Below are 25,267 nucleotides of genomic sequence, written 5' to 3' on the forward strand. Positions count from 1 at the left end.
TTTAAATGTAAAACCTCATTCATAGACTTGATCAAAAAACAGAGATCTAGGTAATTCCACCAGTGAAAACTCCCATTCTAAAATCTGTTGTTCTTGTTCTTGTTTATCGTCTTTGGTCCTTGGTGCCTCTGTGAAGTTTATAACCTGTCAAGGATTACAGCAAAGCTGTTTGATTTGAAAATGTGTGGATATTTAATGAACGTTAAAGAGATAAGGTAGTTAGTTGCACACAGTCCTTACTGTAGTTCCACAGATGTATCAGAAGCAGTCTGATCTCTGTGGGTTTCAGTTCAGCCTGGGCTATGTAGAGAGACCTTATCTCAGAAAAACAAAACAAAAACCATACATTCTTTTTTTTTCTTTTTTTTTTCTTTCCACTTTAGTTCGGAGTCTGTGGCCAGCAGTCCCTAAAACCTAAAGGCAGACTAGGAAGATGTTACAGTTACAGGAAGTGGTGCTCAAACAAGTGTGGAAGAAATTGCAGTGGTGTCAAGGGAGTAGTTTTGAGGAAGATGAGAAAGCCTTGGGTTTGACAAAAAGAAATGTTCTGATAAAGGCAAAGCTGGTTGATGATAATTCAAATAACCTAAAATCAGTGATGCTTATCAGAGAAAGGGAATAAGGGTTTAGAAGTTTAAGGCTTATCTCAAAAACTAAACATCTCACTAAAGTAAAAAGCTGTATATGATGATAAACTAAAAATTCCAAGATGATTACAGACATTCTTAACTTTCTCAATTTTAGACTAAGAAAGGATAGTTGAAAAATCACACATCAGGCAGGCATGGTGGTATATGCTTATAATGAATTCCAGAACTCAGGAAGCTTTCACAGGAAAATTGGTGCTGCTTCAAGGCCAGGGTGGGTTGTAATGTGTATCATTGCATGGGTGCAAAAGAGAAAGCAAAAAATAACAATACTGCTTTGATAACATTGGGCAGACATATTGATTCTCTTACTCATATACTGATTGGACAGTGTTCCAATAGTTAACAGCTGACTGTAGTTACCTAATAATAAATGGTTGGTATTGCCCTATTGAAAGTTGGAAATCAGGTCATTGTGCCTGCTGGGTAATTGCTGTACCAGTGAGCTTTAGATTCCCTAACTTTTATCTCCTGAAATAATGTAAAGTTAGTTCTGCTTACCATGCCAGTAAATAGTGCCCGAGGCTTGTAATTGATTAATAACTTACGTACTTGTGAGAAGCCATTCTATTTCATGGTTTTAAATTATAACATATTTATAATGTAGAAACATAAAAGTTAGTTCTAATCTTAGTATCTAATGGTTTTATGTTTTATTATTTCAGATTGTCATTTAGTAAGAATGGAGTGGTCAGGATAGATGGTTTCTCTTCTCCTGACCAATATGATGATGAAGCTATGAGTTTGTGGACACATGAAAATTATGAAGATGATGAAATAGATGTTGAAACCTCTAAATATATCTTGGATATGATAGGTGATAAGTTCTGTCAATTAGTAACATCTGAGAAAACAGCTTTGTCCTGGGTGAAAAAGGATGGTAAGGAAGTTAATATAACATACACTCTACAGATTTCCTTTAAAGAATTCTCTCTGTATTGTGCTTAATCTGTAAGTCCCATCTTACCTAATTTTATTGGTTTTTGGGCTGTGATAATGCCACCTCTTACATACTTGAGATACAGATAATTCCCTTTTGAAATTGAACAGATTATTCATGAAATCACAATGTTTGTATAACTGCTACAACATGAACTAGTATGACAATGTTTTTACATGAAAAGTTGTACAGTATCGTTTTTGTGTATACATGATCAGTTTTTTATATTTGAATCTCCACTTCTTGTTTAACTATAACTTTTTGCAGATAATGTCTTTAAATATCAGACCTGTAAACAGAAAAGTTAAACTACTTGTTTACAAATTAATTACATGGATTCTGTTCCCTTGAACGTAAAGTACTTGGCATCAGTGAGCACTAGTGTGGCATATGCTCTCAGTGTACACTTTTTCCTCTTTTTTCCCCTAAAATCAGTGCATTGTTTGCAAAAGTACATCTGGCAATAATTAGAAACATTGTATTTTTGTGTCATAACTGAAAAGAGGGCTATGAGTGCTTACTATCCAATGATTAAGGCCACAGATCCCACCAGCCATACAGTACTACACACGTGGTAGTAACCCTGTTTTGGGTATAAGCTAGCCATTTAAATATTTACTTAGGATTCTTTCTGGGTCTTCTGAAGTATTGTGCTCATTTCCAAGATACCTGCTTTTGAGTATAATCCTCATACTCATTAGATGGAAGCAGGAGGACAGTTGGTTTGTGGCTGTCCTAGAATAGAGAAACAAGGATCTACTCTGTTTTTACATGAAGATAGCCATAGGCATTATTGATTTATTGTCACATCTTTGTTTTTGTTGTATTTTATCCAAAAGTGCACCAAACAACATGCTTGCCTTTAATTGCTGCTTTCTCCATATTTCAGCCAAAATTGCCTGGAAAAGAGCAGTGCGAGGTGTCCGGGAGATGTGTGACGCGTGTGAAGCGACACTGTTTAATGTCCACTGGGTCTGTCGCAAGTGTGGGTTCGTGGCTTGCTTGGATTGTTACAAGGCCAAGGAAAGGAAGAGTTCTAGAGGTTGGCACATAGCTTAATGGGATTAAGTGGAGATACTCTATTACTCATGTCCTTCCTTAGTTGTGGGTATGTTGCATTGTGGATAGTCATAACATTTGGGTAAGGAAGAGGAACTGCCTCGCTTTGGTAGTGTCTGCATTTGGAATGAAGCTTCCCGTCTTCATCTTTTACCCTCTGGGAAGAGCCATTATGAGGCAGAATTTCTTAAGTCAATAAGTTCAAATTTAGCTGAGTCCTTTTTGCTTTCATATTCTATTTCTCAGTTCCTCATAATCTTTCTGAAATCTTCTAATTCAGAAGTCATTCCTGTTTACTCACTTATCAGTTTTTAATGTTTAAACAACTTTTTCAAGAATATACTGCCTTTAGTGCCCTTTATCAAATCTTTTTGTTGTCGTTAGTTGGTTTTTGATGTTTGGGGCCAGGCTTTCTCTGTGTAGTCCTGGCTGTCCTGGAACTTTCTGTAGACCAGTCTAGCCTTAAACTCAGAGATCCACCTGCCTGAGTGCTGGGATTAAAAGTGTGTGCCATCATACTCAGCTATCCCATAAATCTTTCTAGCACAGACTTTGAAACTGTTGTCCATAGTTTTTAGACACAAAATGGTATTAGCATTTCACTTACTAATGTAGTTGAAGATACAGTTTTAAAAGGAAATTACTAAATATATCAAGGCTTGCCATAGGCCTTTTATGTAACTCTATTGATAGTGTACTTACATAACATGTACAAGACTGAGGGCTCAGTCCCCACCACTAAAAAAAAATACTATTGTACAGGTATTGTCGTACATGAAACTGAGACAAGATTGACTCATGTTCAAGTTCAGTTCTGGGTCTATAATAAGACCCTGTTTATCATTATATATTTTTCAAAAAGAGAACAACGGTGTGCGTAAGACTGTAGCTATTCAGTCATGGTATCCATTAGTTAGTTACAGGCAAAGTTAGAATGAAGTGTAGGGATTAGAAAACTATCAAAGGGATAAATGCTGTGTCATTCCAGTGTTCTAGGCTTGATTGTTAGGAAGAACCATGGCTTAGCATCGGTGTCTTTTCCCGTTGGTAGAATTGCCTGACTCTCTCAACCTTTTTCTTACATGTTGTTTACTACCAATAAGACCTAAGTACGTATAGACATTTCTGAAAATTTTGAACTGTATTTTCCTGGGCTATGAAAATAAAAGTGAATAAAATGTTACAACCATGTTAAGAATTACACCTTGGCATCTAAATAGCTTCTTTGGGTCTGGTGGTGTAGCTTAGGGGTAGGGCACATGTTCTTTTTGTCCAGTTCATGGGACTTTTGTTTCTCCTTTGTCAGATTTTAAAGGCTTATTTTATATTGTTATAGTGTATACTCCATAACAGTTTTCTTCCCCCCCCCCCTTAAACATGGTGGAATGTTTATAATAAATAGGATTGCTGTTGTTAGCTTCCATTTTACTGTCTAGTTGGGAGCTATAAAGCTTGTTAGAGACCTATTAGTCTTTCAAGTATATAACCTGTGCCCTGAGTACATGTCCTTGTATATTGTTTGACTTTTCCATTAAAAGCTTTTTTAAAACTCAGAGAGGTTCAATATGTACTGTTACATACTGCTAATCAACTTAAGTAACTGTAATGTACACACCAGCTGTAGGTTCCCTTTCGGGCCTTGTGAAGGAATGCTTCTGGAGTCTATTTACTAAAAAATAATCTCATTTTTTTAATCTAGAATTTTAATGAAGCAGTTCTAGGATTTATGCTGAATTGCTTGAGCTTTGTGGGTTTTTTTTTTTAATTTGTTTTGTTTCATTTTGTTTTGAAGCTCTTAGATCCATATTGTAAGTAGTTGCTTGTGTCAGTAAATTCATAAAGCTCTCTGAGGCATGTGTAAAGTCCATGCTATACCTCACATTGCAGCTCAATGTAGGAAGCCTGTTTTGAGATCAATAGTAGCAATTAATACTGGCTTTATAGAGTGTTAATCTTTTTTGTGTCTTAAAACTTTGTTTTGCTTGCATGTTGGTAGTTATTTCATCCATAGCCCTGTACATATTAGATAAGGGCTCATCCCAAGACTCATATCAGTGTTTATTGAACAGTAGCAGTGTCCTTAAACTTGTATCAGTATAAGTAGTCTAAGACAGTATAAGTAGTATAGAATAATCTCTTAAGCATAGAAAATAACTAAGAGTCAAAAGAAGAGTAACTACAGTTTGGAATCAGAAATTAGAAGTGACCTCTACATTAACAATAGCAAAGAATAGTCATTTTAGAAAGTGTTACTACACACAACCCCTTTCCTATGTCAATCGGTGCTTTTATCAAGATTCATCAGGTGGTTAAGAATCTTTTCTGACTTATTTAAAAATAGAACAAAGCAAAATAGAAGACTGCCACTGCAATTTTATGCAACTCTAAAACCACTTTTATACTTAAAAAAGAATTTCCTTGAAACAAGGTATCTTATCTTACAGATAAAGAGTTGTATGCTTGGATGAAGTGTGTGAAAGGACAGCCTCACGATCATAAACATTTAATGCCAACTCAAATTATACCTGGTTCTGGTAAGTCTAGATGTGTTTTACTTTGTATTATAGGTCCTGAGTGCTCTAGATACAGGAAGAGCATCTCCAATTGTGTCTACTGGGCATAGTGATGAGTACCTGTAAGCTCAGCCTTTCAGAGGCTGTGGTTGCCATGTGTTTGAGGACAACCTTGGTTATGCACACAACAGGTGTTGGGGTCAACCCCCAACCCACCCACCCCAAAAGCAAGTATTTTTTTGGAAAAGTATGGCTTAACTAATTAAATTGTCTTCAAAATTATAGCAACTCTTATATTTAATAAAGACAGGAAAAGTCCTTTCTTAGACTCAGAATAGAAAACCACACAGAAACAATGGAAGAGGGAAATTGAATAATGATAAAGTTTGGATATAGTAAAGCTTCCTACAAGTTTTGAGCATACCGATACCTTAATAATGAGACTATAAGAAATTAATACAAATTTGGGTGGTGGTAGTTTTGTGTTATTTGGAAGGGTATTACTGAATAATAGATACTTGTGAGAAATCACAAGTACTCTGCTGTTCCAGGTCCTCGAGCATACTAAGGAAAGTGTGTGCTCTTAACAGCCAGTGGTATTCTTTACTAACTGCTGTTCTGTTTTACAGTGTTGACAGATCTTCTTGATGCCATGCACGTACTTAGGGAAAAATATGGCATTAAATCCCATTGTCACTGTACTAACAAACAGAACAATCAAGTTGGAAATTTTCCTACAATAAATGGTGTGTCTCAAGTAAGTACAAAAGTATTCATATACAGCCTATAGTTAAATGACACAGCTTTTGGTGTTTGAAACTCAGTTAAATGACCCATCATGGCAGAATTGCTTTGAACTCAAGACTAGCCGTAGCTGCACAAATGAGTTCTAGGCTAACCTGGGATATGCTGTGGGACTATCTCAAAAGAAAGCCAAAAAGGTTTTGCTCTAGATTTGTGTTTCTTTATTAATTGTGTAAATGTCTTTTAACGACTGCTTTTAACTCTGAATAATTGGGTTAATAGTGTTTGAAAATTCAACTGTCTCACCCTTATAGGTTTTACAGAATGTTCTTAACCACAGTAATAAAAGTTCTCTGTGCATGCCCGAGTCTCAGCAGCAGACCACTCCCCAGAAATCTCAGAGTAATGGCGATAGCAGCCCTGGAAGTGTAAGCACAGACAGCAGGTTGACCCCTCCAGAGTCCCAGTCACCGCTGCACTGGCTAGCTGATCTTGCTGAACAAAAAGCCAGAGAGGAAAAACAAGGTAACCAACTGTTGAAGTTTGTATTCAAGGGCTGAGGTATACCAGTGTACTTATTGTGCATGAACGGTAAAGAATTTGCTTTATAGCTTAGGATCAAGAAAGTATTTGCACTCTTTTATTAAGAACCAGCCCTCCCTAAGATTGATGATATCAAAATTAGTTATGTGCTCATTTATGAAGTTTTCAAACCAACAGAACACTCTGTTTCTAAATTAATTGTATTTTCTGCTAGTGCTTGACTATTTTCATCCACAGCAGGTAGACACTCAGCTACAAATCTGAGATACTGAGGAAGACCTTTTCATCCAAAGTTAGTCTTCTCTGAGGGATTTAACTCATCTGCTTTGTGGTCAGGTGAATGAACTGGTGCCACAGCAGGTTTTCACTCTTCACTCTATAGTGCAGGGTACCTATTTTTTCTATACTTTACTATTAAATATCTGTGCAATTTTTGTTAAATTATATTTCAGAAAACAACGAATTTGGTCTTGAAAAGGAAATTAAAGAAGAGGGAGAACAAGATGCCTCTGACTCTCCAAATGACAGTGCATCACCTCCAGCTTCCCAGAACAACGAACAGGGTTCAACCTTGCGTGATTTGCTGACTACTACAGCTGGCAAGCTTCGAGTGGGCTCCACAGACGCTGGCATTGCCTTTGCTCCAGTGTATTCAATGGGAGCCTCAGTGAGTATAACAACTACTTATTGTTTGTTAGATTTGGGTGGCTTTTTTGCACATGCTATGCAGGTGCCATTCCATTTAGCTATCCCTCCAGCCTCTGGTTTTAAATTTGGGCTTTAAATTTGTATAGAGATTTGATGGTTAGTTGTGTTCTAACAGAAAAGATGCAGAGGAAGTAAATAGCTAGGTCTGGTCTGATTCTAATTCAAAATTTAAAGCCAGAGTCTTCCATCTTTTTTCAGGTGGAATGTTGGGAGTGCAGGAGAGCTCTAAGATAACTCTTTACAACTGGAAGGTTACATGTGTAGTGGAGGAAAGCAGACCTATACGAAAATATCTGTAAAACTTGCAAATTTTAATTATTCATCAAGTGAAAGGAAAAATAAAATAATTACCAAAGAGATAAAATGTTGTAGTTGCTTTTCTATAAAAGCAGGAGGTTTTAACCCTTTGGAGGGTTTAGCCTTACTCCCTCTGCCTGAGTTCACACTAATTTGTAAAATAGAATGATTACTTCTAATTCCCTCAGAGCCCAAAACTTCTTGCATTGCCAAACCTAGAGTCCTCATTGTTTTCAGAAATTGTTTGTTTTTTTAATAGAGTGGCAAAAGTGGACGGACTATGCCTAACATTCTTGATGACATCATTGCTTCAGTTGTTGAAAACAAAATTCCACCAAATAAAACCGCCAAGATAAATGTAAAATCAGAGCCTAATGAAGAACCTAAAGAAAGCCGAAAATCTGCCATGAATGAAAGCAATAAATTATATAGTGATATACCACATTCTTGGATCTGTGACCAGCATATTATATGGCTCAAGGATTATAAGAATAGTAATAACTGGAAACTTTTCAAAGAGTGTTGGAAACAAGGACAGGTAAGTGTACTACAGTCATTAACACTCTCTCTCTCCATGCACCTGAGCAGGAGTAAAGAGGAAACCTCTTACCAGAATTATTATTTTCTGGATTTCTGGTTTTTCCAGATATATATAATTGTACAAGTAAGTAGATTATTTAACAGTTTTAGTTAATGAGTAGAAATGCATTAGTAATAGATTTAAAATTTATTAAATTAAACAAAATTTAATTCTTTGTTCTGATTTATGTTTTGTCTTTTACTAATTTGTAATGTGAAAAGCAATTGTATTAAACTGATGAAAACATAGATGTGTTTCCTTTAAATGCTTATTAAACATTTTAAAAATAGTTACTCATTTTTTTTTAACCTTTTATAGGCTTCTGATAAACCCAGGGTCTGCCCAATGTAAAGCATGCACTTTTCCACTGACTGCACACCCTGACTTAATTCATCAAATCATTTGAATTTTTGTGACAGGGTCCTTCTATGTAGCTTTGGCTGTCCTGGAAGTCACTATTTAAACAAGGTTGACCTTAAACTTATAGAAATCCAACTGCTTCTGCCTCCCCAAGTGTTGGGATAAAAGGCAAGCACCACCATGCCTTGCCTTCATTTTTTCTAATATTCAGTAGAGTTTCTTTTATTTCTGCCCAAATAAAATAGATTTTCCTGATAATCAGAGTTCTGGCTAATGCTTAATATGACTCAGATATTAAGCAATATAAATATGTAGATTAATATAAAAATCCTGAACAGAATTAATTACCTGCCTAATGGTATTATATTGTTTAATTTGTTTCTTCCTCCTTGGAACACATTACTACATTTATACTTTTTTAACTTCAAATATTATGTGTATGTTTCTGTGCTGTGTGCATGTGAATGTTAGTGGACAATTTCAGGGAGTTCTTCCACCATTGGGGCTTCTAGGGATTGAGAGCAGGGTATCAGGCTTGGCTATAAGCACTTCTACCAGCTAAACCGTCTTAGCAGCCCAAATATTGAAATGAACATCTCAAAACCTAAAACTAAGTAGGCTTTGTGAAATGAGTGGAGAATCATTTTATGACAGCAATTCTCCACCTTTAAGTCACCTATCCCACTTGGTGAAAATGGTCATTCAGTCCAAAACAACCCCAGTGTGCCCCATCTAGGTTTTGCATGTGCACAAGACTGGTGTCATGTATCTTTGAGTCTATTTGAATCTGCTATCATTGCTGAACTGAAATTTTGAACACTTCATTTTATGTTGGGACTTTTTGATAGGAAACAATCATGAATTTTTATGAATGTGTTAAAGATTTTAAGGACTTTATGAAATGTGCTCTGAAAATGAAAAGAGAATGGCTAAGCCAAGGTGCTAATTCTAACAGGTGATTGTGAATTACTTAGGAGTTGAGTGAGATTTTACTAGTTAGTGTGGAAGGAATTGACATATACTAGTTACTGAAGAACTCTGTAACTAGGTTGGCTTGTTCTGAACCTAGAAGAGAGGGGTAAAGAAATACACAGCTTAAAGAAATCACAGTGAAAGGCTCTTAAATATCAAGGAATTTTAACATACATTGTAAGGGATAGCTGCAACTGGCAATTTAAAATAATTGACAGTGTAGCAGATTTACAGGAAAATAATACCAGAGATATGAGGTCTGATTGGGAAGATGATAATAGCATTAGAATTCTACTTGGACTTATTTTACTATACCAGTTAGCTATCTTTTTAAAGATTCGTAAAAGGCTTAATGAGAGTGCTTTTGTATAGAAACTAGTGTATGAATTGCCAGCAGTAATTAATATCTGGGCCTATTTTAAGAACATATTATTAACTGATTGAAAAAACAATTAATGGGACATTCAACTAGATATCATCGTGGATTTGTTTTGTTTTACATTTTATATATGTGGGTGTTTTTCTTGCATGTGTGTCTATGCACCACTTGCATAGCTGTTGCCTGTGAAGGCCAGCAGAGGGCATTGGATCTCTTGGAACTAGAGTTGCAGATGTTTGTGAACCACTGCTTAAGTGTTGGGAATCAAACCCAATGTAGCCTCAACTGGCCTGAAACTCATTTTATAGACCAGGTTCTAAGAGACATGACTCAGGGCAGTTTTTTAAAACAATATTCTGTAGTTAAAAATTCTAAATTGAGGCTTTTATTTTATGATGAATTTTAAATGTCTTAGTTAATATCTTTTAGAGACTCTTAAGTCATAGTTTCATAATTTCTCTATATTATAGAACTGTATTTTATTATTTGGAATAAAAACTGAATAATTTATCAGTCAAACAAATATATTTTTATAGTTTATTCGATTTTTAGAAATAGTAAATCTTTAGTTACTGGTTTCTCAGTTCAACAATGTTGTAAAATCTGAATTCATGAGATCTAAAAGACAAGATTCATTTATAGTCAATTGTTAGCCTTAAATTGTGGTATCATGTCTGTGCTCAGTTATCAGGACTCTTGAAGAGGTGAAAGAAATGTGTTTTAAATGTTAGAAATTCAGTGTATACAGTGTTGTAATCTTGACTTTTACATGTTAATGCATTTCTTTCTTACATACTTACAATAGATTAGTACCTATAAAAAGTTTGCCTATAGATAGTAGTCTCCGAAAATATTTCTGCTACCTATAATTGCAATCTTCAGACTTCTTTTCTGAAAATTATTATCAATCGAAATTTCGATACAAATATGCCATGTTATTGGGTGTGATGGCAGATGTGATAGTTCCTGCACTCAGGAAACTGAAGCTTGAGAACAGCTTGTGTTGCATTGCAAACATCCTGTGTCAAAACAAGAAAAGAGCCAAATAAATAGATAAATGGCACCATTCTTGCCATGGTGTTCTCTCATTATTATTTTCACTCAACATTTCAGCATCTTCCCAAGTCCAGAACTATTTGTAAGTAGTCTTCTTTATATTCACAAATTTACCGGAGGGCCTGCAACTTAATAATGCATGTACACTTAAGCTTTGAAGTGTCTAGGCATCTTTTAACTGTTACCTGTTTGTGTTTATCATAAGCCTGCAGTGGTTTCCGGTGTGCATAAGAAAATGAACATGAGCTTGTGGAAGGCAGAGTCAATTAGTCTGGATTTTGGAGACCACCAAGCCGATCTCCTGAACTGCAAAGACAGCATTATTTCAAATGCCAACGTTAAGGAGTTCTGGGATGGTTTTGAGGACATTTCAAGTATGTTATTTTGTTCACTGTTGTCTTACTCATAACCCTAAGATGATAAATTGCTAAAACAACTTGAATTCTTCACCTGTGAAGTATCCATATTTACATTGTTCTTCAGTTTATAAAAAGAGAGAACCCTGGGAGTGGTGACACTTAACTCTATCCTTAGCCCTTGGTAAGAGTTCTAGGTCATCCTCAACTGCTTCATGAATTTGAGGCCAGTTGAACTAAAATATGACCCTGTCTATAAAAGACAAAAATTAAAGCACGCAGAAACAAAATAATGGTTCATAATCCTAACTATAGTCCTAACTAATTTCCTTTATTTTTGACATAATTTAAACTGTGTTTCCTAATATGGACTTTTGGTAACCCCTAAAAATTGTGGACATTAAATTATATAGTGTATGTTAAACATTTTGAAAATTAAAAACTATAAATGTAAGACTAATATTAACAAATATAAGTAATTCTAAAGAGCAGTTTCTTTTAGATGATTAATGCCATGTATCCCATAATAAGATCTTGAGGCAGGAGAAATAGTTCGGCAGCTCTTCAAAGGACCTGAGTTTGGTCACTTTGGATAGCTCACAGCTGCCTGTAATTTCAGCTCCAGGAGATCCAAGCCTCCTTGGACACACACATACAATCTAAAATGTGTCAGTGCTGCACTAATACATGAGGAAAAAGACCATGAAGCATCTCTGTGCAGCCATTCACATTTCTTTCACGAATAAAATGGCCTACATTATAGCTCACATAACTAACTACTATTTTTGTAGAACGGCAGAAAAACAAAAGTGGAGAAACGGTTGTTTTAAAATTGAAAGACTGCCCATCTGGAGAAGACTTCAAGACCATGATGCCAGCAAGGTATGACTTGGGAAGCTGAAATGGGCTTTTTCCTAATATAAGTAACTATTAATATAAGCAGTAAGGTTGGTTGGTTGTTTTTCTTCATAAAAATAAATAACTAAAAAGCAAAAACTAAGTTCTTTGTAGTTTCATCCATGGGTAAGACTTTGTCCTGAAGAAATACTTGTTTTAGGGTACTGTAGTGTCTTGTAGGCCTCCTCTTGCTGGAGCTTTTACTTAATTTGTTATGTTTAGGGAGGTATAATTGAAACATTAGTATCATGTATATTTTATGCCTGCCTTGTACAGTAATCCAGTTCAGACTCTAAAGGGATTGGTTCTAGAATGGTGTTGTATAGTTTAAGGGAAGGATATTGCAGTCTTCTTCACAAATTAAGAATTTGTACTTCTTGGTGGGCAGTGGTAGCGCACATCTTTAATCCCAGTACACAAGGAAGCTGAGGTAGGTAGGTGGATCTCTATGCCAGGCTTGTTTACAGAGTGAGTTCCAGGACAGCAAGGGCTATACAAAGAAACTTTTGCTACCCTGTCTCTGTTTCCCTTGGGGGGGGGGGGAATTTTATACCTCAGAATACTTTAAACGCAAGTCTGTATTTAAAAAAAAAAAATTAAAGCTATGTTGTTTGTTATGTTATCTTTAGATACGAAGACTTTTTGAGAAGTCTGCCATTACCAGAATATTGCAACCCAGAAGGGAAGTTCAATTTGGCCTCCCATTTGCCAGGGTTTTTTGTGCGCCCTGATCTAGGACCCAGGTTGTGCAGTGCCTATGGTAAGTATATGTTTATTTCTCTTTAAGTTGGGATTCTATGGGAGTTTAGCAGATTTTAGCCTAAATGCAAATTGTCCAATGATTTTTACCTATTAGTAAGCCTGTTTTTTAAATAATGCTATTGAAACCCTTTTTAATATCAAGTAGTAGTATAGGAATTAACAGCCAGTATATTTAAGTAGTAATATACTTAATTACTTATTAATTCTTAATAATTCCTTATAACATGTCTGTGTATTTTTATTGTGTTGTTTTGTGTGTGGCATTTCTGTTGATAGATTTTAGTGACTAGATTTTATAGATGCATATAGTACTCTGGAATAAAAGGCCTCATTTCTCACACAGGTGTTGCTGCTGCTAAGGATCATGATATAGGAACCACAAATCTCCATGTTGAAGCTTCTGATGTTGTAAATATTCTGGTCTATGTTGGTGTAGCAAAAGGAAATGGTGTCCTCTCAAAAGCAGGTAAAGATGCTTAAAGATCAGCCATGGTTTCCATGGGATTACAGGGCTAACACAGTAGTTTGGGGGTGGGGAGCTCTAGCATTTGTTACCTGAAAACTGCTTTTCTTGTTTATTATGTAGAAGAGTCATTTTAAAAGTAAATATTTTTATTTGAGCCTTTGCTTTTTAAGTATTATATTTATGAATCCATTTTATTAAACTCACTTGGGATCATGTGCTGCCTAAGCACCAGGTTTTGAGAGTGTGAGATACTGTTTGTGATTCTAACATGATTCAGAAAAATAAAAACATTTTTCTATGTTCATATATTTTACTTTTCACTGTCTAGTTCTCTCTAAAACTTGGTCAGTCACTTACTCCTTCTTTTTTAAATATAAAGTCATAGCTCTTTAACTTTTCTCCATGACTTCTCTTTAAAGTAGGTGATTTGCTCAATTGATGATGCTACAGTTAGGTAAGAATAAGAACAGACTCTCAAGCTTTTCCTTCTGAGAAGTAAACCGCCTCAATAATTTCAGTTGTTCTGCTACTCCTACCCTCAGAACACTTTCTTTGCCCTATTGGGCACTCTCTGTCTCTTGCTTTCACTGACACATATTTGGATAATTCAGTCATTTCTTTCTGGACCAGTAAAGAAACCCCTGTTTCTTCACAGTTTGGACTTGGTTGCTTAGAAACCCCTTGTGAATAGACTGTGCTATAGTCATAGACGTACCTTTTTTAGTTGGGTTTTTAATTCTGTCTATAGTTCAGACTCAGTTGAGTGACTGAGCTGTTGGAGGTAGGGAAGTCATTCTTATATGCACTGTATTTTTGTGTGCATTTGACAGTAATATATGATCTCAGCTTGCTCAACACTGTAAGGCTTTGATTACTTAAGTCCTCAGTGATTATGTCTAACTATCATGAAGTATCCCCAACCCAGTTCTGCATAGAACTGGAGAGTCATTGGCACATTTAAGTTGTAGTCCTTGCTCTAATACAGAAAACGGTAGCTTTTGGTTTAGATTACATATGCGTTCTAAATCTGTGACACTGCACTCAGTTGCTTGTGTGTCATTCTACTCATTTATTATTTATTTATCTATTTACTTGCTCATTTGTGTATGAGTGTTTTGCTTCCCTTTATATAAATGTACCATGTGATGCATGGAAGTACCCAGAGAGGCCAAAAGAATACATGGGGATCCACTGAAATTGGAGGTAAAAGTGGCCATGTGGGTCCTGGGAAGAGAACCAAACCTAGGTCCTTTGCTAGAAAGGGAAGTACTCTTAGCTGTGGAAACAGCGGCCCCTCTACTGTGTTTAAATGTCCTCGTTAGCACTTTTTCTCTGTGAGGAGCTTAACGTCTTCTGTTTAAGGTAGTTTGTTCATGGCCTAAAAAACATGATTCTGTTACTCATCCTTATCCCTATCTTCCTGTTCCTAACATTTTTACTCTTGGAAAAAAAAAAAAAACCTTAAAAAATAATTCTGAGGGTTTTAATCATTATTTTATAGGTCTCACAAAGGAATGTTTTAGGATTATATTCATAATTAAGCATCTCAGGAAACAGAAATGAATAAAATTTGAAATTAGAGTTGTAAAATTTAAGTGGGAATATTAAGAATACCAATCCATTAATTGAAATTTGTAATTTTATTTATTGTGTTACGGGGTTGTTGTGGTGGTGGTTTGAGGTAATGTCTTGCTTACATTGTTCTCTCTGGTTTTGTGCTTGCTGTATAGCCCAGACTGATCTTCAGTTCATATCAGTCCTTCTGCCTTCACCTCACAAGTGCTGGAATTACAAGAGTGCACCACCATACATGGCCCACCCTATAATTTTATTGAGAACACCTTTAAAATACACTTTTAAAGTAACCTTAAGAAGGAAAAAATTTGATAATAAACTTGTAATTTTATTCTTTATTTTTTTATTAATGGGGGGGACTTTGTATTACCCAACATCAAAAACTGAACTAGTCTCTTGATGCCTTTATATTTATTTATTAGATGTCTTTAATTTATGTAGATTTATTAAGACCTTGCGGAACTTCATGAAGTACTGAATTTTTAACCCTCCTCCAAGAAAAAGGGCCCCATTGTTAACTCTCTTGAGTGTCTAATAAATATTTAAGATACCTTTGCAGCCAAATTTGAATATTATATTTCGCTGTCAGAGGTTTAGGAAACATCTGATATATCCTTTTATTAAGACTTTCCAGAATTCCATGAAATCCAGAATTTTTAACCCTGCCCCCTGAACATGAACTTGTTAATCCGCTAAATGTCTAATAAATGCTTGAATTAATGAACCTTTGCAGTCATATTTGAATATTATGAAGATTTTTGCCATCACAGATTTTAGGAAACATCTGATACATCCTTTGGAGTCGACAATATTTAAAATATAGAAAACAGATTGGAGAGATGGCTCAGTTTTTAAGAGTACTTACTCGTTGCTCCAGAAGACCCAACTTCAGTTCCCAGCAACTACATGGCAGCTTACAACTGTCTGTTAACTCCAGTTCCAGCAGCTCCGATGTTCTCTTAACTTCCGAGGCAATAGGCACACACATTAAAATAAACCAAAAATTTTTTTAAATCAACACGGACAATTTTTCTGTAATCTTCACACTTAAAATGACTAGAATTGATACTTTTATTTGTGTTCTTCGAAATTTCCTTACACAGTGATTTCCCATGTGCCAACATTTGACAAGGATTATCTGATGTTTCCTTAGAATCACAGCTTTTTGAATCAGTTTGTATATGATAACAGATTAGCCATAATTAGGGTAGAGGTCCCACTGAAACTAACCAGAATGCTTCTCATTAGTAGCCAGTATTAAGCAAACCCACTCATATAACTAAGCCTTTTTACTCATTTCACTCAAACTTTTAGGTCAAACATAAAATTAAGGCAGTGGTTCCTATCGGTCTTAGTAGTTAGAGAAGCTAAATAATAAATGTCAAAAATAACTTTGTAGGTTAAAATGCCTTGAGTTTATATTGTTCAGACCACCACTGAGACAGGGAAGATGTTGTTTATTTTGAAACTAATTTTTTAGCTCTAAAGTAGAGATTCTCTGATTCAGAAACAAACTCATGGGAAATCGCTGTTTCACTCCTTGTGGACACAGGAGTTTCAAAACTCGGGGCTCTGCTCCCCCAACAGTTTTGGATATATAACTGGTTTTAAAGAGTGCTGGTCCTAGCCCCTCAGTGGGATCACATATTTTTATCTAGAAACTGAGACAAGAGAATATTGAGTTGCAATCCAGACTTTGTTGAATAGCAAGTAGCTTGGGCTGCATATTGAGACACCCTGCTCAATGCGCCCCCCCCCCGCCCCATTAAAAAAAATAAGGCAAGGCAAAAGAGCTCCTGCTCTGATAATCGGCCTTAGCGGGTCCTGCTCTCTATTAGTCTTTACTGACCAATCGAAAATAATTCCCTGTGTTTCAGGAATACTTAAGAAATTCGAAGAAGAAGAATTGGATGACGTTTTAAGGAAAAGATTAAAGGATTCGAGTGAACTGCCTGGTGCTCTGTGGCATATTTATGCTGGAAAAGATCTTGACAAGATAAGGGAATTTCTTCAAAAGGTATAATTGAGGTTCCAGAGAATCCTACCTTTGCTTTGAATAGGAACTAATTATTTATCTACTTTTTTTTTTTTTTTTTTTTTTTTTGCATTCTGCAGTATAAGATCCTCTTTAGTGTTTTATTGATTCCAAAAGCTCCTTTATGTTGGGCTGAAGAGATGGCTCAGCAATTAAGATCATTTGGTGCTTTTGCAGAGGACCCAGGTTATTCCCACCACCCACATGGCATCTCATAATCATCCAAAGACCTCTTTCTGGCCTCTGAGCACTGGCACACATGTGGAGCACAACTGTACATATGGGAGAACACCCATACAGATTTAACCTTTGAAAATTTCATATATATATATATATACACACACACACACACACACACACCCTTCCATCTCCTCCCTTTCCTTCCCACCACATATCTCCCTCCTTAGCTGCCTTTTGTGGGTGGGCATTTAAGACAGGGTTTCCCTGTGTAATCCTGGTTGTTTTGGAACTCACTCTGTAGACCAGGCTGACCTTGAGCTCAGAGAGCCACCTGCCTCTGCCTCCTGAGTGCTGGAATTAAAGATGTGCACCCACTGTTGACTCTTTTATAACCCAGCAACTCTAGTTCATGCTACATACATGTGTATGGGTATAATGTTATGCAATAGGCCATGAGCATCCCACCAGTGACCACCACTAAAGACAAGTAACTCTCCCCAAAAAGCCATCAGCTGCTAATAGCTCCTTGTTAGGGGTGCCCTTGACTAAAATAAGTAATAAAATGATATTTGGTGGTTTGAAGGATTTAAGGAATCACTATTGTTGCTTATTTTTTTCATCTTCTTGAAAGGATTTAAATGTTTCTGTGATCTATGTGAAGCAAATGTCCTTGCAAGTTGCCACTATATACCAGGATGCCTAAGTGCTTTAACTTGATACATGATAATTGTGCCTTTTAAATCCAGCTTTTTAGTAACTTTTAACAGTTCTTTGAACTAGATTCTTGAAGGGTTAGGTCGTTAAGTCTAAAACTTTGTACGTGTCCTTAAGGGGTTACGAAATCCATACACATGATTGGTTTGACTTTAGAGAGAAAAAAGACAAGTAGTTTTCTTCATCTATGTGACTAGGAAGCAATGCAAGGAAGAAACCGAATAGGTAAGAGCCTCCCAGTAGAAAGCAGTGGTGAAAGGGACATGAGCACTGCCAACAGTGGTGCTCTTTTAATAGCCTTGACTTTTTTTTTTTTTTTTGAATAATTGCAGCATGTTTTAGTGTTGCTATTGTTTTGAGACAGATTCTTATTCTACCTCTGACTGGCCTGGACTCACTATGTAGAACAGGTGGGCCTCTCTAACCCAAAGAGATCCAGGTGCTTTGACCTCTAGAATAAATGCTAAGCTAAAAGATACTTCTTACCACCACAGCCCCGCCTCCGCCTCCGCCTCCGCCTCCGCCTCCGCCTCCGCCTCCTCCTCCTCCTCCTCCTCCGAATTATGAACAGTCATTGGTGTTTTTGGTTTGCCTGAGGACACCAAAAGAAAAACATTGGCCTCTCTGGAACTGGAGTTACAGATGGTTGTTAACTGCTGTGTGGATATTGGGAAACAAACACACGTCCTCTGCAAAAGTAGCCAGTGCCTTTGTTTTCTAAGAGTAGGCAAGCACAAGACCAATATAAGTTTAACTCAGATTTTTCAATTCCATTAAGTTGGTATTTTTATTTTATCAGATTTCAAAAGAACAAGGCCTTGAAGTTCTGCCCGAGCATGATCCAATCCGGGACCAAAGCTGGTATGTGAATAGAAAGCTCCGCCAGAGGCTGCTTGAGGAGCATGGTGTGAGAGCCTGCACTCTGATTCAGTTTCTTGGTGATGCCATCGTTTTGCCAGCAGGAACACTTCATCAGGTACACATTTATGTAATTCTAATACTCCTGTCCTCTGAAGGACTTAATTTTGGAAAAGAATTGTTCTGTGTATAGGTAAAAATAAAAGATGTAAAGTAGGAAAATGACCAGCACCATTGTATTTCCATTGAAATGGTATTTATAGTGTTTGAAATCTAAAGTAATTACTTTTCTACTATAACTTCCTAGAAAATATACTGAATGGTTATATTTCTTATAGTCTTGTGCTTATTTTAGAGATATTAATCCCAGTTGCTTCTGATTGGGATTCTGAGCCCTATATGCCATTTATTTGTTCTAGCCTCATCAGACAATAGCTAACTTGTACTCAAATGTAAATTATTTTAAGAAAACTGTCTGTGGTAGAATAGTGTAAGACTTGTGTTTGATTATAGAGACTAGGACTTGCCGGTCCTTGTTTACACTTCAAGTTTGCTGTCAGGGTGATAGTTGACTGTTTTCAGTCATTTGAGACACACTTGCCTTCTGTCAGCCTTCCAAGTTCTGGGGTATTTAATGGAGTCTTGCTTTGCAAACCAGATTCCTCTTGAACTGGAAGTGGTGTTGCCGCCTCTGGCTCCAAGCACTGGCGTTACAGGTGTGTGTGATCACACCTTTTTTCAATGTTAACTTTTCTTATAGTGGACACTGCAGATGGTTATGATACAACTTTTAATATCTATAGTATACATTTCTATGTAATGGTATAAGCAGGTGAGAACAGGTGCCGTGGAAGCAGGGCTAGAGTTACAAGTGGTTGTAAGCTACGGTTAGGGCTGGCAACTAAACTCAGGTCCTCCAGAGAGCAGCAAAGCAGCTGCTCTTAATTGTCCAATCTTCTTTCCAGCTCTTCCCCACCTCCTTTTTGGGGGACATGGTTTCATGTAGCCTAGGCTAGCCTGGAACTTACTGTGTAGCTTACTGCGTATGACCTGGAACTTGTGCTCCTTCTGCCACTACCTTCTGCTTTTCTGAGAATGTCATTTCATTGTACTCAGACCAGCTTTGATGTCCACACCTGTCAGGCTTGCTCTCTGAAAGTGAAAGGATTCTATCAGTTCCGTTCCTGCCTGGACTACAGTCAGACCTCTTCTGATAGATAAATAGTCATGGAGTCATTGTGTGTGTTTTATGAACTGTGGATATGTGAGTATAGGCGCCCACAGGGCCAGAGGCATCAGTTCCTCTTGGAGCAGGGATTACAGGTTACTAGTAGGCTTACACTAACCTAGTCACCTGACATGGGTGTTGGAAAGTGACATCACATCTTCTTTAAGAGCAGTATATGTTTTTAACTGCTGAGCTACCTTTCTTGCCCTCAGCGTGTACTCTTTAAGTCTGGCTTTTCTTTCTTCCTTTTTGGATTTTTGAGACACGGTTTCTCTTTGTAGCCTTGGCTGTGCTAGAAGTAGCTCTATAGACCAAGCTGGCCTCGAATTTACAGAGATCTGCCTGCCTCTGCCTCCCGAGTGCTGGGATTGAACCACCACTGCCCAGTTTAAGTCTGGCTTTTCTTTACAATGTATTTCAGATTCATCCATAGTGTATAGAGCAAGTGGTCCGTTTTTGTTGCTAGTGAACTATGGTGACATAGGAAATATTTTTTAAGTCTTATCTCTCCAACTGAAATACGTTTAGGTTGTTTCTAGTTTGGGCAATTGTTACATGTAAACATTTACATACAGGCTTCTGTGTGAACATTCCCTTTCCCCATTAGGTCAATACTGGCAAATCGCATTTGCCTGGGCAGGTGAAAAAGGTCTGGCTAAATTTAAGAAACTCTCATTGTTCTGTAAAGAGGCAGTAACTTCCCTCCCATTGATGCTATGTTCATTTTATTTTCTCTGCTTCCTCTCTTGCCCTTGCTGCTTCCAAGTGTTTGTTGTTGTCTTGATAAGAGGGTAGCTGTAGGGTATAAAGGAAAGGACAGAGTTGAGATAGCATTTTGTTGTTTAGACAGGCTGGCTTCAGATGTACAGTGATTTCCTGCCCAGTTCCCAGAGTGCTTTCTTACTGGAACCATACCCCAGCCCTGGTTTTTCTGATTCTTTAGAAGGCCAGCACTGCTGGGAAGGAAGCAGCATATTGTGCTGGCTCAGCAGTGAGTAGGACAGACACTAGGAGATAGCAGCATTTAAACACTGCAGGGCAGTTTCAGTGTTTATCTTAGCAACTGGAAGTGTGATGGCCACAGTTCCTTTGTAAAGCCCACTCTAAAATTGTAAGTTGTTTGTGTTTGTAAATCAAACAAAGTATGTGAAATTATATCTATCCACCTACCTAGACAGAGAGCTGTTGTTAGAGCTTCATCTCCAGTGTTCACTTTTCTCCATTGTAGTGTTCTGAATGGCCTTTAAAATTGAGACTAGAGCTGGGGCAGCAGAGCAGTGGCCTAGATTATGAGGCTCAGTCTTCCACCCCCAATACTACAGGGAGAAAGAAACAAAAGAAAAAAGCTGAACAGAAAATCTTTATTAATAAGTTTGCCCTAACATGCTTAGCTTACTAGCATTTATAGTGAGTGATTTCATGATGTCTTTAAGAGTTACAAATTGTCAGCCATGCTGGGTAGTTGTGCCGCACATCTTTAATTCCAGCACTCAGGAGGCAGAGGCAGATGAATCTATGTGAGTTCGAGGCCAGCCTGGTCTACGGAGTGAGTTCCAGAACAGCAGGGCTATACAGAGAAAACCTGTGGGTTTTTTTTTTTGGGGGGGGGGGGGGCTACAAATTACCTGCATTTGAATGACCAGAAGAAATGTGTGGCGAAACCTCACATAACATTTTCAGAAACAACCAAATAATGATAATGAATCCTTTCTTAAAAAATAACATTTGGACTATAAACATGAAAAGCTCATGATTAATGACTCAGACGGCAAACAAAAGGCATAAGTGGAATGGGAAGCTCTTTTGTATTCTGCTTTAAAACTGGATCCTCTTTAACCCTCAAGCTTTCAGCAAAATACACCAGATAGGGGTTGTTCAGAAACACATGCGATCCTGTAGGCATTAGTAAAAGTTGGCAGTCTGAAAACATTCTAAAGCAGCCATAAATTGGCAAAGCTGACATAGCCCTTTCAAGCTCTGGGAGGTGACACAGCTCAGAAGAGCCAAGAGGCTGTTTTAAGAAGAAAGTCTCTTTAAGGAAATCTCTGTCAGCACACAGCTGGCCACTGAAAAAAAAACAGGACAGAGACTTCCTGACCATGCGCAGCAAGAAATAGAGCCTTCTCAGAAACTGCCGAGTGGCTAAAGGATGGCTGCAGTCCTCAGTGACCCGTGACACCAAACCTTGAGGCAAGGGAATCACATGGTAATGTTCAGATGCCCAGTTTTCAGCCTAGCGTGGTAAACACGTGCACAGAAACAGAAAAGGATAGCCTGTTCAGAGGAGAGACGGATTGGCAGAAGTGTCCCCAAGGAAGCCCAGAACTTGGACTGATAATGCAAAGAACTCAAGGAAATGCCATGGGTAAAATATCTAAAGGAGAAACCACAAAGATGATGGATGAAGAGACTGAAAAGAACAAGACATTGAACAAAGGATCTAAATGAGAATTTGGGAGCTACAAGTGATTTTAGGTCATGCTAGAGCTAAACATACCAAAAGGTAACATGCTAAGACTCCTGAAGGACTCACTCATCCCACAGCATGCCCAGATAAGACATGGGAGACTCAAGGCATTGGAGACGATATAGCTGGTATGAGAGAGTTAATGTAGCAGTGTAAAGCATCTGTTAGACAAGACAGCACAGGAGTTGGGCTCCTGTTGACTTGCCATTTCTTGGCTGATTTGTCTTGGGACAGGAGCTGAGCATCTCATCCATAGTCCACTGTTCTGAATAGAGCATCTGTTCTACAGACAATAGGAAGACCCAGAGAGACTGTACAGACACGCTGCACTTGTGAGGCTCCCACTGTTACTCCAGAGGAACCAGCAGCCTAATGAGCACAGAAACAGAGCGCTTACTTTTTGGTGCTACCAACTTGTCAATAGAGGCACAGTCCTTGAGTTAAACAACTCTGCAGACTTCAGCAGCTGTTCAGGTGGTCATACGTCCAGAGGAGGAATTCTAGCCCCTCTGGAACCCCATCACCCTGCCATCAATTAGATTCTCTCCCACAGTCTCCATCTCCCACTTACTGTCGGCTTCATCTCACTCTTCCAATTAAATTTGTTTTGCAAACTTAAAAATTAGAGTAAATGTAAATGCTTAGTTTTTCAGTTATTCCTTCTTTCCCAGGAATTTTTATGGCATTTTAAAACCTCTTTTGAAGACAACTAAAGACAATTTAAAAAATTTCAAATTAGATCCACGTGGGCCTTCTCTGTTATACAGATCATTGAGCGAAAGCAGTTGTTAGGAACAAGGACATGCAGAAGGTGTGACTGCTAAGCAAATGATTCAGTGCTGACTGGCTCCTGAAGAGTACCATGTAGTCAACCAAGAGAAACTGTTTTGAAAAACTTAAACTAAAGTCACATGAGATCAGAGGGTCTTGTTAATTGGCTAATTTTTTAAACAAAGGCACAAATAACAAAAAATATAGATCAGTTCTGAAACTAAAGTTCCGACCCCAGTGCCTAGCAAATGAAGTAAAGTTGCATTTCCTTTTCTTTATTCTCTGATCTAAGAACTGATACTGATGGGAGTAACAAAGGAATAGCAACCGCACAGATTAGTGCTTCTTACAGCCTCTCCTTAGCAGGGTTTTAACATAATGCATTTTGAAAGCCCATCTAGACAATATTGATAATTTAGGATCATATTAGCCTCTCCAAAGGATTCCTGGAAAAGTCATTTGTTTTTATCATTTAAAAATACTTCATTTACAAAGTCACTTCACATGAAGCTTTTTGGTGACATAACTTTCTCATTAAAGTGTGGTCTTAAGCTCTGAAATCCATTTGATGTTTTGGGAAAATTCTCTGGCAGAACTGTCTTTTGTATTTATTCATTTTAGACAGCCTGGCTTTTCTTTGCTCCCATTCTGACCTTCTAAGATTTGTATTTCACTTTTTTTTTGTTTTGAAATAGGTACAGAATTTTCACAGCTGTATTCAGGTAACTGAAGACTTTGTCTCCCCAGAACATCTTGTACAGTCATTTCATTTAACGCAGGAACTGAGGCTTTTGAAAGAGGAAATCAATTATGATGATAAACTACAGGTAAGGAGTGATTGTTCCAAGGAGATCCAGATTTTTGTTTTATTTTTGTGTTTGGTTTTTTGTTTTGTTAGTTTTTTGTTGTTGCCTTTTTATGTTCAGAAAACAGGATGTATGCATCCCAGCTTAGGCAGCTGCTGCCTGACACACTAAGATACCCCAGTCAACATCAGCATGTGTTTCACTGAGCTCACTGATTGGTGTTGAAATATGGACTCATGGCACATTGATGCTCCTTGGTTCCCTTCAAATTAAAGTTATCACTTTGCTTTTTTAAGCAAGCATGTAGTGCATGCTCTGTATTCCCAGCACTAGGGAGGCTGCAGCAAGAGGATTGCTCTTGAGTTTGAGCGATAGTGAAATCCTGTCTTGAAATATATATGTAATTTTGTTTTTAATCCAGCAGCTGTCCTTTGTGAATTCTTCCCCAGCTCACGTGATTGCAAATGCCATCTCTTCCAGGTTAAGAATATCTTATATCATGCAGTCAAAGAAATGGTGAGAACTTTGAAGATGCATGAAGATGAAGTAGAGGATATGGAGGACACTTAACTGTGGTTGGAACCCCTTGAGTGACAATAGGTCTGACTTGAGCTCCATTAAACCATCAGTGCCAAGAAATTCTCTTTGTAGTAATTACTTGCTACTGACACCATACCAGTATAGCATTATGTCACGGCCCTGTGATTCAGTGCTAGCTATAAAACAAGCTAAAGTTAAAGGCAGCCCAGTACAGCTGCCCCTGTATCATAGTGTATATGATGTTTGTGAAGATGCCAGATTTAAAATGATGTATTTATTTTTGGTAAAAAACAAAACAAAAAAAAAATCTATGCTATATTGTTGATCAAGTGTAAATGTGCTCTTGTACAGTTTAATAAAATAACTGATATTTTTCACTACATTGAGACAGTTACTGTGAGACTAGAACACAAACACCAGCTGTTGCCTGCGTTTGGAAAATTGCTGGATTGCACAGCAGTCATGTCATAATCAGAAAATTACTGCCAAATAATTGTAAAATGTGTAAAATAGAAAGTATATAAAGTAGATACTAAACTCAAGACACTTCAATATTTTGTTGAAGCTATTGACTGTACAATTAAACATTTTCAAAAGGTGTAATTTATTTAAAATTGTCTCATTTTGGTAAAATTTATGTGAAGTTTTAAAGCTAAATATTAAACTTAATATGCTATGTAAATATATACATATATACATTTAAGGATGTATTTTTTTAAAACATTGGCTTGCTTTTGTTAAAGTGCAAGTGTTACATATGGCTTTGTACATTACAGTTGAAAGGGGTTTTACATTTTCCATTAAAAGACTTTAT

At 37.2% G+C, this 25,267-nt stretch overlaps 1 protein-coding gene across 6 annotated transcripts in view; it reads left to right on the forward strand.

Annotated features, from left to right (window-relative positions):
* Window positions 1-25,267, forward strand: part of Jmjd1c (jumonji domain containing 1C) — a 163,982-nt gene extending 138,715 nt beyond the window's left edge. For all 6 annotated transcript variants that reach the window (XM_057751048.1, XM_057751047.1, XM_057751046.1 and 3 more), the window contains 15 exons: window positions 1,313-1,527; window positions 2,477-2,629; window positions 5,091-5,180; window positions 5,789-5,916; window positions 6,218-6,428; window positions 6,899-7,113; window positions 7,711-7,989; window positions 11,004-11,172; window positions 11,946-12,036; window positions 12,681-12,811; window positions 13,157-13,279; window positions 16,732-16,871; window positions 18,583-18,759; window positions 23,803-23,934; window positions 24,394-25,267. In XM_057751048.1, the coding sequence (XP_057607031.1) occupies window positions 1,313-1,527; window positions 2,477-2,629; window positions 5,091-5,180; window positions 5,789-5,916; window positions 6,218-6,428; window positions 6,899-7,113; window positions 7,711-7,989; window positions 11,004-11,172; window positions 11,946-12,036; window positions 12,681-12,811; window positions 13,157-13,279; window positions 16,732-16,871; window positions 18,583-18,759; window positions 23,803-23,934; window positions 24,394-24,483 (2,344 nt within the window). In that variant the 3' untranslated portion in view covers window positions 24,484-25,267. The remainder of the gene's footprint in view (window positions 1-1,312; window positions 1,528-2,476; window positions 2,630-5,090; window positions 5,181-5,788; window positions 5,917-6,217; window positions 6,429-6,898; window positions 7,114-7,710; window positions 7,990-11,003; window positions 11,173-11,945; window positions 12,037-12,680; window positions 12,812-13,156; window positions 13,280-16,731; window positions 16,872-18,582; window positions 18,760-23,802; window positions 23,935-24,393) is intronic.

This window comes from Chionomys nivalis, chromosome 19 (genome assembly GCF_950005125.1).
Source record: "Chionomys nivalis chromosome 19, mChiNiv1.1, whole genome shotgun sequence".
In the NCBI taxonomy this organism is placed as follows: domain Eukaryota; kingdom Metazoa; phylum Chordata; class Mammalia; order Rodentia; family Cricetidae; genus Chionomys; species Chionomys nivalis.